Below are 16,813 nucleotides of genomic sequence, written 5' to 3'. Positions count from 1 at the left end.
ATTCACATTTTCCACATTTAAAGAAGACTACTTTCTACTCCTCTAACAAAATAATTATTATAACATTCATAACATTAAATACTAGCATTTTCTCTCAAAACCTGGTGTAGAAAAACTATTGGTCACATAATAATAAAAAACTGAGAGGAATCCAAAAAAAATGTTGGTCTACCTAAGGGCTATTGGAACCAACAGTAAAACCAAAAATGAAAAAGTAAGTAAGGCCAGTTACAAAATCCACCATGAGATCCATCCAGGGCCTTTGGGGAATGAGTTCCAGCTTGCTAGCAGCTTGTTAGTCTTGGCTTGATGTGACCAATTTCTTAACGCCAGTATATAGACTGAGATATTAATAATGCTTGGACAGGAGCTCTTGCTTCCACTGAGTGTCCTGTAGCAATATGTATTTACGTTCAAAATGTCATTGCATGTATGCTTCATTTTACAAATAATTTTCTCAAGAGGTTCACAGTAGATATACCCATGTGTCTTAATATTTCACTAGCTCAGTCTTGCATTCTTTGGGGGCAGACACGACGAACTGAATCAATGTTCCGGCTAAGACACCGAAGTGCCTTTCATTTTCACAGCACGCTGGGAAGTTTAACCGAGCAGTTCCGAAATACATGTATGGGAAACACGGAGTTAAAATATAAATTTGCACGGTTGTTTATTAATACGTACAGGTGGTCATTCGTTTCATTAATGTGTGCAATATAGTGTCCCATAGGGGAAACAATAACCTAAACCAGTAATGTTCTACTGTGTATAAAAGACCCGTGGTCCGGTTCTCCAAAAATTTGATCGAACGTATAAGCAAAGTGTATGACCTGGAGACTTTTGTTCAATTGAAATATAATGAGGTCTGTGGCAGTGCCTGAGGCGTCATTTTCAGAAGAGCTCTTTTTAACGGGTCAAATGCATCAGTCGTTGCGATCCAGAGCTATCAGGCATTTTACAAATGGAGACGATTCCCATTTTGGTAACGGCAGCAGGCTCCCCATGAAAGAACAGGATCACATGACCTATATCTTCGATGGGAACATGCTTCTAAACCTACTAAAGAGCTGGCAAGGTTGGCTTATTATACATGACATTCACCTCCAAACTGCTTCTTCCAGTTGCAGGGAATCTTGCATCGCTGAGTTTTGATTTTCTGCTTGCAGTCAGCGCCCGTACGGGTTCCTTCTCTAGTGCCCAGGCCGCAGTCACCCTCATGTGCCACACAGACACTCCATTGCCAGTCTCCACATCCTGACTTACGTTCTTTCTTACCTGTGAGAGCACACACACACACGCACACACACAGATATGAAATCACACACAGCTCAGAGCTACATGGTGTCTTACCACTGGCTTAATTAGGATGGATTGGTTTACCTGCACAAAATTCATAATGACATATTATTTACCTTGTTTCTCTGCATTCCCTGCTTCTGCTAGCACATCTGTGACAAGCAAGAGAGCCAGAACAGCCACACACACCCACTGCTTCAGCTGCATGCTGGGACAGAGCACAGACATTACCACAGATTGTTTTAGAAAACCATTCATTAATTGCATTGCTATTCCTAGGTTCAGTCAAACATCCGTATAAATAGGCCGTATCATGGCTGACCCTGCGCTCTGACTCCAGCTTCCTCACAGGCTGGGGTATGTGAAGAAAACAATTTCACTGTGCTCTACTGTATATGTGACCAGTAAAGACTCATTATCATTATCATTATCATTATCATTATATAGACAATGCAATTTCAAAGTTGCATTATACTGTGTAAAATTGTATGATAAGAAAAGAAATCATGAAATATAACACAATATATTTAGCTCATGCTATCATTTAACTGCTTGTTTTTTGTCCTATCATGCCCTTATTTTATAATGAGAGACTCTAGGAGTTATTTTTCTTCAATGTCTCCGTGATCTTAATAGTACCCCAATTACCATTATATATTATAGGAAGGGTTCTGAGCACTTTGTGAAGTTCTAAAGTTTCCTTGCAATAGCAATTTCAATATAGGATATTGTGCACACTGAGATAATGTGTGACAGATGTTTCTCATCAGGTCTCATACTGTGGAAATTCTTCATACCACCCAGGTTGAGATATTAGACTCGAAGTGCAGTCAGTGGAGCCACATGATCATTCATCTCTCACTTGCTGTCTGGTTCAGACTGGTACCAAAAACACACATTTAAACCGCCTTTAATCATGAACTCTAACAACACTCAATTTATTTTTTCTCTCATTACTTCAAAGGTAATCTCTTCATCACCCTCACTCTCATCACTTTCTCTCTCTTTCTCTCTCCCTCTCTCTCTCTTATCATGTTAAAGTAGCGGAAAAGCACTCAGGCTGCTCTAAGGAAAAATGGGCATGAGATGTGGGTAACTATTGAGCATCTGAAGCCAAAGTGCTTCATTGTGCTCGAACTGCCGTGAAGGTGCAGCCTACTGATGACATTATCTGTATTCTTTAGTTTCAAATAAATACGAGTCTGCTTCCTCCTTCCTCGCGTTCTCCCTCTTTCTGCCTCGTTTTCCTCCTCAAATTTGTGCTTTCCACTTTTTATTTTTAGCTCCATAGTTTCTGCCAGCATAATTGTTGCCGTTCCCTCAGTCTGTTCATTAATCAGTGAAGAGCAGACTGTGGACTGGAATATCATCCAATTATTTCAGTTTAGTATCTAATCAAGTTTAGCAATGCAGAAAAAAAAGATCAAGAATCGTGCCAATTCATCCCCAGCCATGACCTTTTCATGCTAAAAAATGCAGTTAGTGATATACATGTATAAGTGTCTGAATATGGATAATCTAGTGTTGAACTGGCCCTAACTCAGTAAAATGTTTCAGTATGCTGAATTAAGTATAGTCTTGTTTAAAGTGAGCCACGTCCTTTACCTCTGTGGCTGAGGGCCTCCAGACCTCGCATTTAAATCACTGCATGCTCCTCCCGCAACTGCCACCTGAGTGCTGAAGGGACAGGGCCACTTCAGCACCATTGTCATGGACCACGAGAAATCGCGTGTCTACGAGGTGGGGTGGCGAAACAGAGCATGACTCTAATAATGGCAGCAGCATCTCACCCTCCCAGAGAAGGTGGGAGTGTATAAAAGGGTGCAGTGGACGAAGCAAAGTTTTGTCTCTGCACGTATGTTGACCCGTTTTTCCCTCTCTCTCTGCCAGAAACCGACGTCAACAACAAAGACTCCCCCTGAATCTCAAGGGAAGGCACTGGACCTCTCGATGCCACCAATCACCACTGACCACCTGCACCTGGTCAACCATGATTCACCTCCCTAGCTCCTCAGTACAACCCACATCCCAGAAAGCCAGCCAACCTCCCCTCCCTCCACCTGCAGCATTCCACTCTTGAACTGCACAAAGAAAATTAAAGAACCCATGTTTTCACTAATCCTGAATCTCCTGTGTCTGTGTTTGGCCTGCCACGGCCACGAGTTGCTACACTGGTGGAGAATGCAGGTATGAGCACAGACCCACCCCCCACCCACACCAAGGACCCAATGCTGAAGCACCTGCAGGAGACAAGCCTCCATCAACAGAAGAAATTCTAGGGCTACAGTAGTATCTACTGTCACCCCATCAACACAGTGGAAGAGATCCACAAGTGGGTTCACAAGCTCAGAGCTACACTAGAGCACAAATGGACCCTCTGCTGTGCAAAACCAAGAAGGATGGCTGAAACACTGGAATGCACCCTGTCCACTCTGGAAATCAGCAGAGGGGACAGGAGAGAGCTCTTCCCCAGTCCCTGATGGGATAACACTCCCCAGTACCCCGATTCTGGTAGTCAAGGGGAAAAGAGACCCCGTCTGTGCCCGTCCTTGAACGGGTGGGCCCAGTAAACTCCTGCCTACAAAAGCACAGTAAGCATCAAGACACACAGTTGTATACCATCAACCTACTGAAAAATTGGATTGAGCCTGCCCCTGTGCTGCCTACTTTTGCTGATGTGCCCTTAGATCCTCCAGAGCATACCATGGTCCAAAAGGGGGAAGGCCTGACCCGCTCATGGCGACAAGACCTGACAGAGCTGGTGGACCAGTTTGCTGACGTGTTCTCAGTGGTCCTAGGAATGAGACACCTGGCCAAAGGTGAAGAACCAGCCTCTGGTCCAGCCCCATCATAGTGGTTCCAAAGCCCAACGGAAGTCTCAGGCTGTGTAATGACTTTTGGAAGCTCAACCAGGTTTCAGGCTTTGACAGCTACCCCCTCCCCCAGGTGGATGACCTGGTGTTACACTTGGGGAGAGCCCACTTTGTTTCCACACTGGACCTCACTAAAGAGTACTAGCAGGTAGCCTTAGCCCCAGATGCAAAGCCCAAAACAGGGATTAGTACCTCCAGTGGCCACTGGAAATACTGGCTTCTCCCCTTCGAGCTTCTCAGAGTGCCTGCAATACTCCAGCCCCTCATGGACATCGTCTTATGTCCCTATTAACAGTTAGCAGTAGACTACCTGGACAACATCATAATTCACTCCACCACATGGTCAGACCACCTGCACGATTGCAGAGAGGTCCTGGTGAGCTTTATTAGGCCGGCCTGATGGCTAACCCATGAAAGTGCCATCTGAGGCTGACCAAGACACTGTACCTGTGGTTTTCTAAAGCTACAAGAGAAGAAAATTGAGGAAGTCAAAGGGTACCCACACCCCACCACCAAATCACAGGTATGTGCCTTCTTGGGGTTGACAGAGTATTACTGGAGAATTGTCCTTTCAACCAGTCCTTTACCATCCACAACATGCTTCTGAGACCAGGCTGGATGTCATGCTCTCCCAGAACTTTTACAGAGAGGAGCACCCTATGTTGTACATGAGCAGGAAGCTGACCAAATTCAAAGAGGGGTACCAGGCCCCCTCTCTTCCATGGTGCCACTTAGAAGCCTTGTACTTCAAAGTGTTGTACTTCAACCTCCCTTCCTATAGCCCTTTCACAATACACAGATAATCCAATAGAATGTACCTCTCTGAAAATTTTCTATCAGTTTCGCCGTCATTTTAAATCCATCTCGGCCTCAACCATGGCACCTATATGTAAAAGCCACCTCTTTCCCCACTCCTTTATGGATTCCACATTCTCTTTGTGGGAAAAGAAGGGTCTGAAACGCTTTGAGGATCTTTTCATTAGTAATGTGTGTGCAAAATTTCTGAGTTGTCCTCGTCATTCAGTCTGCCTCCATCTCACCTATTCCGTTTCTTTCAAGTTAGGCATTGTGTCTCCTCCCTATTCGCTGGTTTTCCCTCCTTACCTACAAAGTCTGCATGGGAAGAGGTGTTCAAACTGAATCCTCATAAGGGTGGCATTATCTCACGGATATATGCAATGATATGGTCACAGGACGATTCTTACAATATCAAAACCATTAGTGCTTGGGAAGAGGAATTGGACCTGGAGCTTGAGGATGATTACTGGGGCAGAGCGTACATAATATACGTACCACCACGTCCTGTGCTAGACTTAGATTCATACAATTTAAAGTGGTCCATAGAGCTCACCTCTCTAGGAGTAAACTATCTAAAATATATCCCAATGTTCCTGTCGTGTGAAAAATGCAAACTTTCACCCTGTAACCTCAGTCATATGTTTGCATTCTGTCCCAAACTGCAGAACTTTTGGAACTCTTTCTTCAAAACTATGTCCGACGTCCTTAAAATCAAATTAGATGTCTGTCCTTTAATTGGCATCTTTAGTGTTCCATCTCAGCGTCAACCTCTGAACCATAAAGAAGCTAGTGTTGTGGCCTTTGCATCGTTACTTGCTCGGCGCAGAATACTGTTGTCTTGGACCTCTCCACAACCCCCCTCTATATCAGTCTGGCTTAAGGATTTAATCTTCTTTTTAAAACTTGAAAAAATCAAGTACAACATCAGAGGCAGGGGTGACTCATTTTTGGGGAAAATGGGCACAATTTATTACCTACTTCAATGATGTACGCACCCTGGTGGTGGATTGAGGAGAGGTAGACTGTAATTCCTGATCATCTTACTACTTTTTGTTGTTGTTGTTGTTGTTTTGGGTTTTTATGTTTGTTTGTTTGTGTTTGTTTTTGTTTTTTGTTTCCCCCTTTCTTTTGGTTTTGGCTGTGGTTGTTTGTTGGGGTTGTTGGATGGGGTGTAATGTAAAATGTAAATTTTCAGTAAAAATTCTATGATCAAAGAGGGGTACCCCGCCATTGAACAAGAAGCCCTGGCTATAAAGTGGGCCACCGAGGATCTCAGCTACTGCCTTGTAGGCTCCCCTCCAGTGAATGGCCAAGACCAAGTACACAATTGCCAAGATAACTCAATGGTTTCTTTCGTTGCAGAACTTCTCGTTCCCAGTGCAACCTTGAATGGGGGCCCACCACAGCAATGCTGATGACCTTTCACAGAGGTTCAGTGTCTGAGCACAGACACTGCTGGCAGTAGGCTTAGAGCCAAGGGGGGATAATGTGATGGTGGGCCTCCAGCTTGTGTATTTAAATCACTACACGCTCCTCTCACGACAGGGACAGTGCCATTTCAGCACCATTGTTATGGACTGTGAGAGAACACATGGCCACGAGGCAGGGTGGTGAAACAGAGCACTGATGGCAGCTAATAATAATGGTGGCAGCTCCTCACCATTCTAGAGAAGCTGGGAGAGTATAAAAGGGTGCATCAGACACAGCAAGGTGAGCATGTTTTGTCTCCGCATGTATTTTAACCCATTTCTCACTCTCTCTCTCTGCCAGAAACTGATGACAGCAACAAAGACAACGCTGTACCTCCACCTGTACCGCATAGAGAGTCTGCAACCCAGATTCTCAAGGACGCCCCTGGACTGCTTGACACCACCATTCACTGCTGACCACCTGTTTCCCTACTCCCAGTCACCAGCGTTTCACCTCCTTAGCGCCTTAGCACAACCCATGGGCCAGAAAGCCCACCAACATCTCTCCTCCTGCACTGTTCCACTTCTCCTGAACTGCACAAAGAAAATAGAAGCACCCCTTTTTTCATTAAGCATGAACTCCATCTCATTTGAAAAGGCATGTTGACATACACCAAACAGCCATAACATTAAAACCACTGACAGGTGACGGGAATAAAACTAATTATCTCATTACAATGGCAACTGTCAAGGGGTGGTATATATTATACAGCAAGTGAACAGTCAGTTCTCAAAGTTGATGTGTTGGAAGCAGGAAAAATGGGCAAGCACAAGGATCTGAGAGACTTTGACAAAAAATACATTGTGATGACTAGACGTCTGGGTCAGAGCATCACCAAAATGTCAGGGCTTGTGGGGTGTATGCAGTGGTTAGTACATACCAAAAGTGGTGCAAGGAAGGACAACTGATGAACTGGAACAGTTATAGGTGACCAAGGCTCATTGTGCGTGCATGTGGGGAGCAAAGCCTAGCCGATCTGGTTCGATACCACAGAAGCTACTGTAACACAAATTGCTGAAAAAGTTAATGCTATGATGAAAAAAAAGGTGCCACAACACTCAATACCTCGCAGCTCGCTTCATATGGGGCTGCTTGATTGCAGACTGGTCAGAGTTCCCATGCATACCCCTGCCCACTGCCAAAAGCACCTACAATCTGCATGATTCCAGAACTGCAATGCATCAGAACTGGACCATGGAGCAATGGAGGAAGGTGGCGTGGTCTGATGAATCATATTTACTTCTACATCATGTGGACGGCTGGGTGCGTGTGCATTGCTTATGAGGGGAAGAGATGGCACAGGGTGCACTATGGGAAGAAGGCAAGCAGGTAGAGGCAGTGTGATGCTCTGAGCAATGTTCTGTTGGGAAACCTTGGGTCCTGGCGTTCATGTGGATGTTACTTTGGCACGTACCACCTACTTAAATATTGTTGCAGACCAAGTACACCCCTTATGGCAGTGGCCTCTTTTAGCAGGATAAGGGGGACAAGGGGGACTTACACAGTATTAGGAAGGCCATACAACAATTGTTAATCTTTATAAAATTGTAACTGCATACAGTATATGTGATATACAGAAGGATTTTATTGTGGTAATTGGGGTGGAAATGATGCTGAAATCTGGCAACCCTGGTTAATGATATTGGATTTTCTGTGACCTGCTGTATTGAACATATTTAAACAAAGGTGCATCTAAAAACACTCAAACTGACCTGTTTGTTGTTTACTCTCAACTACTCTAAAAATTCACTAGATAGTAGCCCATAGTCAGTGTGATAGCTGCATGACTTAAATTTTTTTTTTTTTTTTTTTTTTTTTTTGAGGCTGTTTTTGTTAAACTCCTCCTACTACAAAATCTATGAGAAGAGCAAAAAGGAAATCTTTTTGGTAATAGTCAATTAAGTAAGTTCCTGTTCTTGAGGGGACATTTGTTTTCCACCAATATATAAAAATCTTGTGCTGTGCAGCATGATGGATACGGCATTGTGTAGCACAGATAGGTGTTTTCTCTGAGACAGGTGGCAGGGTAATTGCTCACACCATGGCAGAAAACAGAAAACGATTAGAAGTGCTGTGAGGGGGCTGAAACTCTTTCTCTTGTCATTTGCACTGACAAGCATCTGCTTCACGACAGAGCCCATGTGTTTTACCTGTGGGGATTTAGCTTGTGCCATTTTCAGCAAATAACAGACAATGCATTCAAATTCAGTAGGAATTTAATTGTATTTTATAAGAATGAAGTCATAAGAAAGGTGACTGGTAACTCCACCCCTCACACTAAGTTTTTATGATGTGCAAAATACACTTCTTCCACCATCAAAACAAACAGCAAATACAGCATGTTTTGTAGTTCCTCCTAGTCTCCTTCTCATTGCTCACAGATCTTCTGGCTCACAACTTTCCGTGCATTTCTTCTCTGTCTTTCTCACAATTCATGAGGATCCCAACAACCACAATCCATTATATCCGAAACACCGCACACGACTACGACTTTGATGGATGGAGAGACAGACGGTGCTGAATTTAGGAAGCAATCTGCTATACGACTGAACCAGATGAAGAAGTTTCATAAGTAAAACATGATACTCCTCAACTTCATACTACCTTATAGAATGGTATTTGTTTTTTACTGGGTAGAAAGCACTCAAAATTCTGTTGAAGGCTGGGTAACGTTATAACAGCTAACACACTGCCCAGACAAATGCCAGCAGACACCAACACATGCAAGATGTGTTAAAATTATCTGATGACAAGTTTTTTGTTTTTTCCAAAACAATAAAGACTACCAGGCTTATTTCAGTTCAGGCATGGTGTCTATTTGACCACCAGTTTTAGCCCGTTAATGCCAATGCTGCATTCTAGTCTAATTTCTAGTACAATTTTCTTCAGTGTTGTTACTGAAATTATTTGATGCTTTCATGAACTAAATGAACTAAAATAGACAGATTTATACTACAGTTCTCAGGGAGGCTGGGACTCCTGGGACGACAAAAATCCTGGCTATGGTATGCCTGGCTAGTATATCGAATTAATACACCAACAATAGTGTCATGACTATTGTGACATACTATTCAGTATGCAGTATGGGGGTTTGTGGTGTACTCCTTGTCTTTTGTGTGTTTATGATTCCTCTCTGCTAGTTATCCATTTCAATTTTAACTGAATTCATCCATTTCTGTTGGTATTCTACATTATTGTACAAAGCCAAGCCATTGGCTTGCTTTCAACGGCTAATGTTATCCAACGTGTTATCTGTCTCTCATATAGAAAACTAGCTACAAGGATATAGCCATGTGAAATTTTCATCACCGAGCTTGATAAAGATAAAACAAACACATGTTCATTCCTATTTCATAAGAATATGCTTTTATTACATTTATGCAGTTATGATTGTTACTGATTTGTTGTAGGCTGTTGCTAAAACACTGAATAGCTAGTAATTTCTCTAGATGCATAGCAGTGTAGTTTGCTAATCAGGTCCTCAGCTTAATAGTTGAGCAAATGAGTAGAAACTAACACTTTTAAAAAGAGGTACAAAAATGCCAGTTTGTTGTATTGACATCATTGTATATCTGTCTGGCTAATTTCATTATGGTATGATAATTATGGTTTATATTCCATGAACAATTCGAATGTAATGACACGTAGAAGAATACTCAAAACTTCATTATTATTCAGCATCTGTTTTAGTGCGCGAATACCTTATATAATTAATAGTGATAAATCTAGTAAAATGATGATGGAGTTGTTATGCTCAAAAGGAAGACATGCAAGTCAAATGCAGATGAGACGGTTATGGGATATCGCGGAAATGTCATGTACAGTTCCTGATGCATGCGAAATCACATGACGTCGGCTCTGCAGGAAGCAAATGGGCGAGAAGGTTGTGCTCATCAGATCCTTCTACACGAGCTCAGTAGGCAGCGCTGATGACTGAGCTTGTCAATATAGCTCCATTATTACAATGCTGTGCAGGTCAGATGCGCACATACGTGTGTGTGTGTGTGTGTGTGTGTGTGTGTGTGTGTGTCCAACCATTAAATAACATAAAAACACACATCACAAAGTAAAATCAACTTGTATACAGCATAGGCCTTCTTCAATCTTGAACTAATGCACACTACACACAGTGTCTGATCCAAATAGAACAAATACACTGAACTGAATTCAGAACATACAGAAATAACTGTCTAGATACATTGTAAATATCATTTAAAAAATAATGTGCTCAATCGAATCATACCGTAAACACATTAATTTGATACGTTTAATTGATACTTTTACGAGTATATTTTAATATCGTATTGGATACTTTTTTATATAAATACAGGACCACCCCGCTTAGAGAATTTAATTTATTTGAGAAGCTGATGTTGCCATTGTGGGTGGCTTATCAGCTGAGTGTCAGCTGATACTGGTTAGTGTCGTGTTCTGCCTGAACTACGCTTAAGCTCCATGTTATTGCTCAAGCTATATTAATGCAGTAAGTTCATTTTGAACATATCCACCTGTCAGGTCACTGATGAGGCAGCAGATGCAAGGGCAGATTTATTAGAAAAAGTGGAGAAAAACAAACAAACAACTAAAGCAGTGAAACATGAACTAGGAACGTAAACACTGGAACAATAGCAAACCAGCAGACTAGGAGCTGGCTGGGAAACAGTCAACTACACAAACAACAGAAGCTTGACAATGAGAACTTTCCAGGATTTTCTAAAGTATATTGCTGTTGTTGTGGCAGCCAACGACAGCACAGCTTGACCCCGAGCTCATTTTTATTCTTACTAACGCTCAAAAAGTTTCTGGAGGAACATTTTGCAACTAATTAGGTTAATTGGCAACAGGCCAGTAAGATGATTGGGTATAAAAAAAAAGTAGCTTAGAGGGGCAGAGTCTCTCAGAAGTAAAGATTGGAGGGAATCTTGATGGAAGCAGATGTTGCTCTGAAATCTGTATATCCCTTTCAGCATGGATGGTGCCTTTCTAGATGTGCAAGCTGCCCATTCCATAAGCACTAACGCACCCCCATACCATCCGAATGGTCCCTCTCCTCTTTAGTCCTCTTTAGTTTAGAGTACGCAGCACCCATTGTTTCCAAAAAGAATTTCAAACATATGGGTTTATGAGATTTGCAAATCTCATAGATTTGCATTCTGTTTTTATTCACATTTTACACATAAACTTTTTTGGAATTGGGGTTGTACTAGGAAAAGTAATCCAGAAGTTGAAAAACCCATGATGACATGTATACTTGCAATGATTTCGAGTATCTGATGTTCTAAATGACGAACAGAACAAGAAGCTGTAATTTACAAGCACATGGCAACCCGTTCAGCAGCTAGAGATAGAGAGAGAAGGAGAAAGACTGTAATGGAGAAATATATCAGAGCATTAAATAGGTCGAATCATTCTGATTGTTTACACTTTCACACATGCACAATAACGGTAATTTTGGAGTGGGACCACAGTGTGTCTATGAGCACTAATATCTAAATGCTTTCTTTGTTCACAGTCGACACGTCGTCTCACACTAATGAACAACCGCCCTCGCTGCTGGGAAACATACACGCTTACTCTGGGGAGATAATAAAGCTTTAAGAAACGTGGCTCAGAAATGAGTGGAGATAGATACGCTGACAGAGTGATAAAATAATGCACAGAACAATTTGATATCGATATCTCTGGAGTGATATCTTAAGAATGAATGTTTGTAGGATTTATATGGAATTATTGAAACCTGCAAGTGAACTGATTAGACTTTGGAATTGATCCAAGCAGTATCAAGGTCACAGCAGGGTCAAATGTCGGAAATAGCTTCTTTATGTAGCTTCCTTCCTGTTTGAAGTATATTTTAAGGGTGTTTCTCTTATAGGTATTACCTACGAGAAGGCGCTCAAGGCATCCTGTTGACGCTGTTGGCGCAACGTTATAATTGTTTAAAAAAAATGGAAAGACGCAGTGACTTGTGTTAAAAAACATACAGGAAAATTATTCAGCGTGCCTGTGCAAGACTAAACTTATAATTTTGCTGCAGCTTCATTAGATAATGAGCCGAGGCTGCTCCAGCAGAGGGGATTTGTTGCAGGGATTGGTCACTTGGGGCTGGACCTACCGCCTCAGGAGAACAGGGTTAGGGTTACATTATTATAAACAATTAATATAAGAACCAGGGTTAGGGTTAGGGTTAGGCTAACTCTAACCCTAACCCTGGTTCTTATATTAATTGTTTATAATAATGTTTGACAACACTCTTGTCAAAGAGTTAATTACATTAACACACACACACACACACACACGTAATGTATACAACCACAAGCAAAAAACTGACCTTGAGGCAAATCAAACAAACCAGACTTCAATTACGTCCTGATTAAAATGCACCATGATCAGTTCTGCATTATAACGCCTGCCTGTAGCACTGACCTTTGGGAATTTGATAACTTTCTGATAAAGGTGATCAGTCAGAATAACTTGGTATTGATTCGCAGTTACCCTTAACTCTAAAAGGACAAGTGGACTCAAATCATGCCATCAAAATAGAAATAAAATAAAAGCCACCCACAGCATAATTTGTATTATGATATAATTGTGGCCTTTCCTATTGGCTCGAGTATACTGAGGTTGAAAAAGTCAACTTCAGCCTCACTGGACTCATTATTTTAACTTGCAAAAAAAACAAAACAAAAAAAAACAACCCCACTTTCAAAGTCCTTTTTCTGTTTCTCACTGTTAAAAGAGCAAATACAGTATCATCGCATTACAAGACCCCTGAGTTTGAATCATGTAACCACTGGAATAGCTTCTCTCCTCTTCTTTGCAAGCCTGGAAGTATTTAACATATCTGAGCAGCCTATTCTGGGAGAGCTCTGTGCTTTGAATGCTTTAGAAGGATTAAATCCTGGGGGGAAAAAGGCACAGGGGGTTGGCCTAAAATGAATTACTGGCAGGTATCAAAGGGTCTTATTCATTGCAACATTACTTCAGAGGCCAGAAATCCTCAACATGTAGAATAGCCCTTCCTGCTGAACCATGTCCCGAAGGCATGCACCTCCCATTTACCAGAGGTCTTCACAGATGTCTTTGATTTGTCCCTATGTCTGTCAGACGACGCCCGTCGCCTCCTGTCTGAATGATTACGCCCTGTTGCGCTGACCTCCAATATCATGAAATATTGCTAGCCATGTATGCACATACCTATCTGTACACATGGGCATTCTCCAGTTTACATACCGCTCCAACAGATCTCCAACAGATGATGTACTACTCACACACACACACACACACACACACACACACACACACACACACCTACAGTAGAGATAAAGAACACCTTTGTGAGAATGCTGTTTATTGATTACAGCTTGGCATTTAACACCATTAGTCCAGCCAAAGTCTCCATGAAGCTCAAACATCTCAAGCTAACATCGCTACGTGCAACTGGATCACGGACTTCATGATGGGCAGACCGCAAATGGTGAATCGTTAGCTCGACCTGCTCCACATTGATTCTGAACACAGATGAGCCCCAGGGATGTGTACTCAGCCCCATCCTGTACTCCCTGTTCATGCACGACTGCATGATTGCCAAATACAATTGCAATGTCATTTTAAAATCAGTAAAGATGCTGATGATATAATCATCCTGGGCCTCATCACGAAGAGATCGGCGATTAGTCAGAATGGTGCCATGACAACAACATCGGCAAAATGAAGGAAATGATAGTGGACTACAGGAAGTTTCAGAGTGGAGCTGCTGCCAGGAACTTCACATGCCTCAGGGTTCGAATCACTCACAAGCTCATCTGGTCCCTCCACCAAGATGATCAAGGTCTACCCAGGAGAGACTTCGACTGCTGTACCATAGAGAGTATCCTGACTGGGTGCATCACTGTATGGGATGTCGGTTACTCTGCCCACAATCGCAAGGCTCTCCAGAGAGTGGTGAGAACAGCAGAACTCATCACAGGCAAGAGACTTCCAGCCATACAGGATGTCTACTGATTTCTCTACTGATTTTCTGTAAGATTGAAACAGGAAGTAGAGCTGGGGGTTTTTTCCATCAGCTGAATCATATATAAATAGGGTACAGATTTGTCTGAGCCCAATGCCTCACACTGTGTATTCACAAAAAAAACACACAAAAAAAAAAAGAGGCCAGCCAGATCAATCTCTTACAATGTGCTCCCTCGGCATGTTCTCCTCTTTCCCAGACACACACATGACCCTGACCAGGGTAAAGCACTTACCAAAGATGAATGACCGAATGAATAAACGAATAAGAGGTAACTGATTGCTCAATGACATTATTATCACAGTTCAGTTATTTTGCTCAAGTATGTGAGAGAATGCTGGGTCGGTTTTATTTTAGTTAAATCCCATTGAACATTTTTGTATAAAATGCAGATAATGACACACTAATCAACTATAAAAACTATTAAATACAATGGAGATGTGAGTCAAGCTGAAAGAAGGTGCTCCATGAACTCAGGCTGTATGATGACTGGTTAAGCGATAGCATTTTATGTCCAGGAATCCTTACATTTTAAATAATAACAACAACAACAAAAAGTCCAGACCTAATCCATTGTTCTGAATGCAGAAACGTGTGGGAAGGTGTGAATTATGTTACTAGTGACGTATAAGAGGTGTAATTGCTTTGTTCCACACACCTGGTCCATGCTTCTGTCTATAAATGTCCTGCTCTATAAAGGGCCAGCGGCAACATATGATCCTCTGCAATTCATTAAAAAATGTAAGCAATTAAATGGTCATTTGGTGTTCTTTAATTCAGCATTCCAGCAACACATAAAGATGGCTCTGATTCGCATAAGATCTAATGTACACACTGAATGTACGGTACATTCTGCACTTTACCTCACAGCTTCATTTCCAATCCAGTGTGCCGAGTCAGAACAACTAAAAGTTGCTTTCGGTTGGATAAATGTAAAAATGTGTACACAGTGTACAGCGTGTAGCACTACTGTATGAACAGGAAACAGTGGTCATAGTAATGGAGTAAGATGGCGTTCCTACTATCTGACCTGATTATTTGATTTTAAAATCAAAGCGTTTTGCAGTACGTTCACAAAAACAAAAATTATAGAAAAATATATATATATTTAAGTTCAGTTTGAGTATTGTGTCATAATGACACTCAATTTATTAATGGCAGAAGAAGCCAGTTAAGATTATACTTGACTGAAAGTTATGAAGGGTCCGCACTTTAATGTACTCAGTTGTCAAAAATATACATTTACGTATATTAGAATGAGGATAATATTTATTTTTTGCTCCTTTTTGAAGTGACTTGGTGTTGGGGGGGAAATGGGTTGAGGTTAGGGTTAGGGCAGAGTTTTTCTGATTCTTTCTAATTTTAAAACATTGTAATAAACAACTTAATCATCCAGAAAGAGAGGAAAACAAACAACACATCAAATTTCAACGTAATCTTTTCATGAATCAGTTGTCTAACTTTCACATGGCCTACATTTTCTCTGTAGATGCAGGACAGGACCAGTCAAACCCTTTCTAATTATCATCACCAGTAATGTTAATCGTAAAGTGTGAAATTTGACAGTGCATCCTAAACCTATTTAAAAAATTTTGGCCAAAATGTTTTGGTGGCATCCCTAATAAACAAAGTAAACTGATGCTAAATATATACTAGTTGAACATTCCGCTGGTAGATTTTATTTCAAATGAAAGAGCTCAAAAATATTCTCCATTTACCATTACAGAAACTAAAAGCACACGAGATGAGAGGGGAAACGAGCGAGGCTTCGGGGTCTGTTAATATTGGGATCTGGAAATAGAGTTCATAACACCTGTGCAGATTCGGTTGGTTTATCTCTCATTTTATTATTTTGTTATTATAGTTGAAGGGGCTTAGTGGTTAGCACGTTCGCCTCACACCTCCAGGGTTGGGGGTGTGATTCCCACCGTGGCCCTGTGCATGTGGAGTTTGCATGTTCTCTCCGTGCTGTGGGGGTTTCCTCCGGGTACTCCGGTTTCCTCCCCCAGTACAAAGACATGCATGGATTGGCATGTCTAAATTGTCCGAAGTGTATGAATGGGTGTGTGAGTGTGTATGTGATTGTGCCCTGCGATGGATTGGCACTCTGTCCAGGGTGTAACCCGCTCCCTGGGATAGGCTCCAGGTTCCCCATGACCCTGAAAAGGATAAGCGGTATAGAAGATGGATGGATGGATGGATTATTATACTTGAAATTATGAATCTCAACTGGGACTTACACAAAGATGATTAGCTGTGGTGCCTAGACAAGTCTGTAACGATAGAAATGTAACTTAATAAATAAAGTTAAAATGTATCTATATTCAAGTGAGAGATTGGAATGGGGGGGTGTATGGTGTCCTGC

General features: G+C 41.8%; 1 protein-coding gene across 3 annotated transcripts in view; it reads right to left on the bottom strand.

Annotated features, from left to right (window-relative positions):
• The window catches only part of ptn (pleiotrophin), a 39,471-nt gene that overhangs the window by 7,065 nt on the left and 15,593 nt on the right, over positions 1–16,813 (bottom strand). For all 3 annotated transcript variants that reach the window (XM_017485996.3, XM_047159865.2, XM_017485997.3), the window contains exons 2-3: positions 1,413–1,504; positions 1,102–1,275 (exon numbers count right to left, since the gene is read on the bottom strand). In XM_017485996.3, coding sequence (XP_017341485.1) covers positions 1,102–1,275; positions 1,413–1,503 — 265 coding nt within the window. In that variant the 5' untranslated portion in view covers position 1,504. The remainder of the gene's footprint in view (positions 1–1,101; positions 1,276–1,412; positions 1,505–16,813) is intronic.

Source organism: Ictalurus punctatus, chromosome 14 (genome assembly GCF_001660625.3).
Source record: "Ictalurus punctatus breed USDA103 chromosome 14, Coco_2.0, whole genome shotgun sequence".
Classification (NCBI taxonomy): Eukaryota; Metazoa; Chordata; class Actinopteri; order Siluriformes; family Ictaluridae; genus Ictalurus; species Ictalurus punctatus.
Note: the sequence above shows the minus strand (reverse complement) of the source record. Positions and strands in the feature narration are given on the sequence as shown.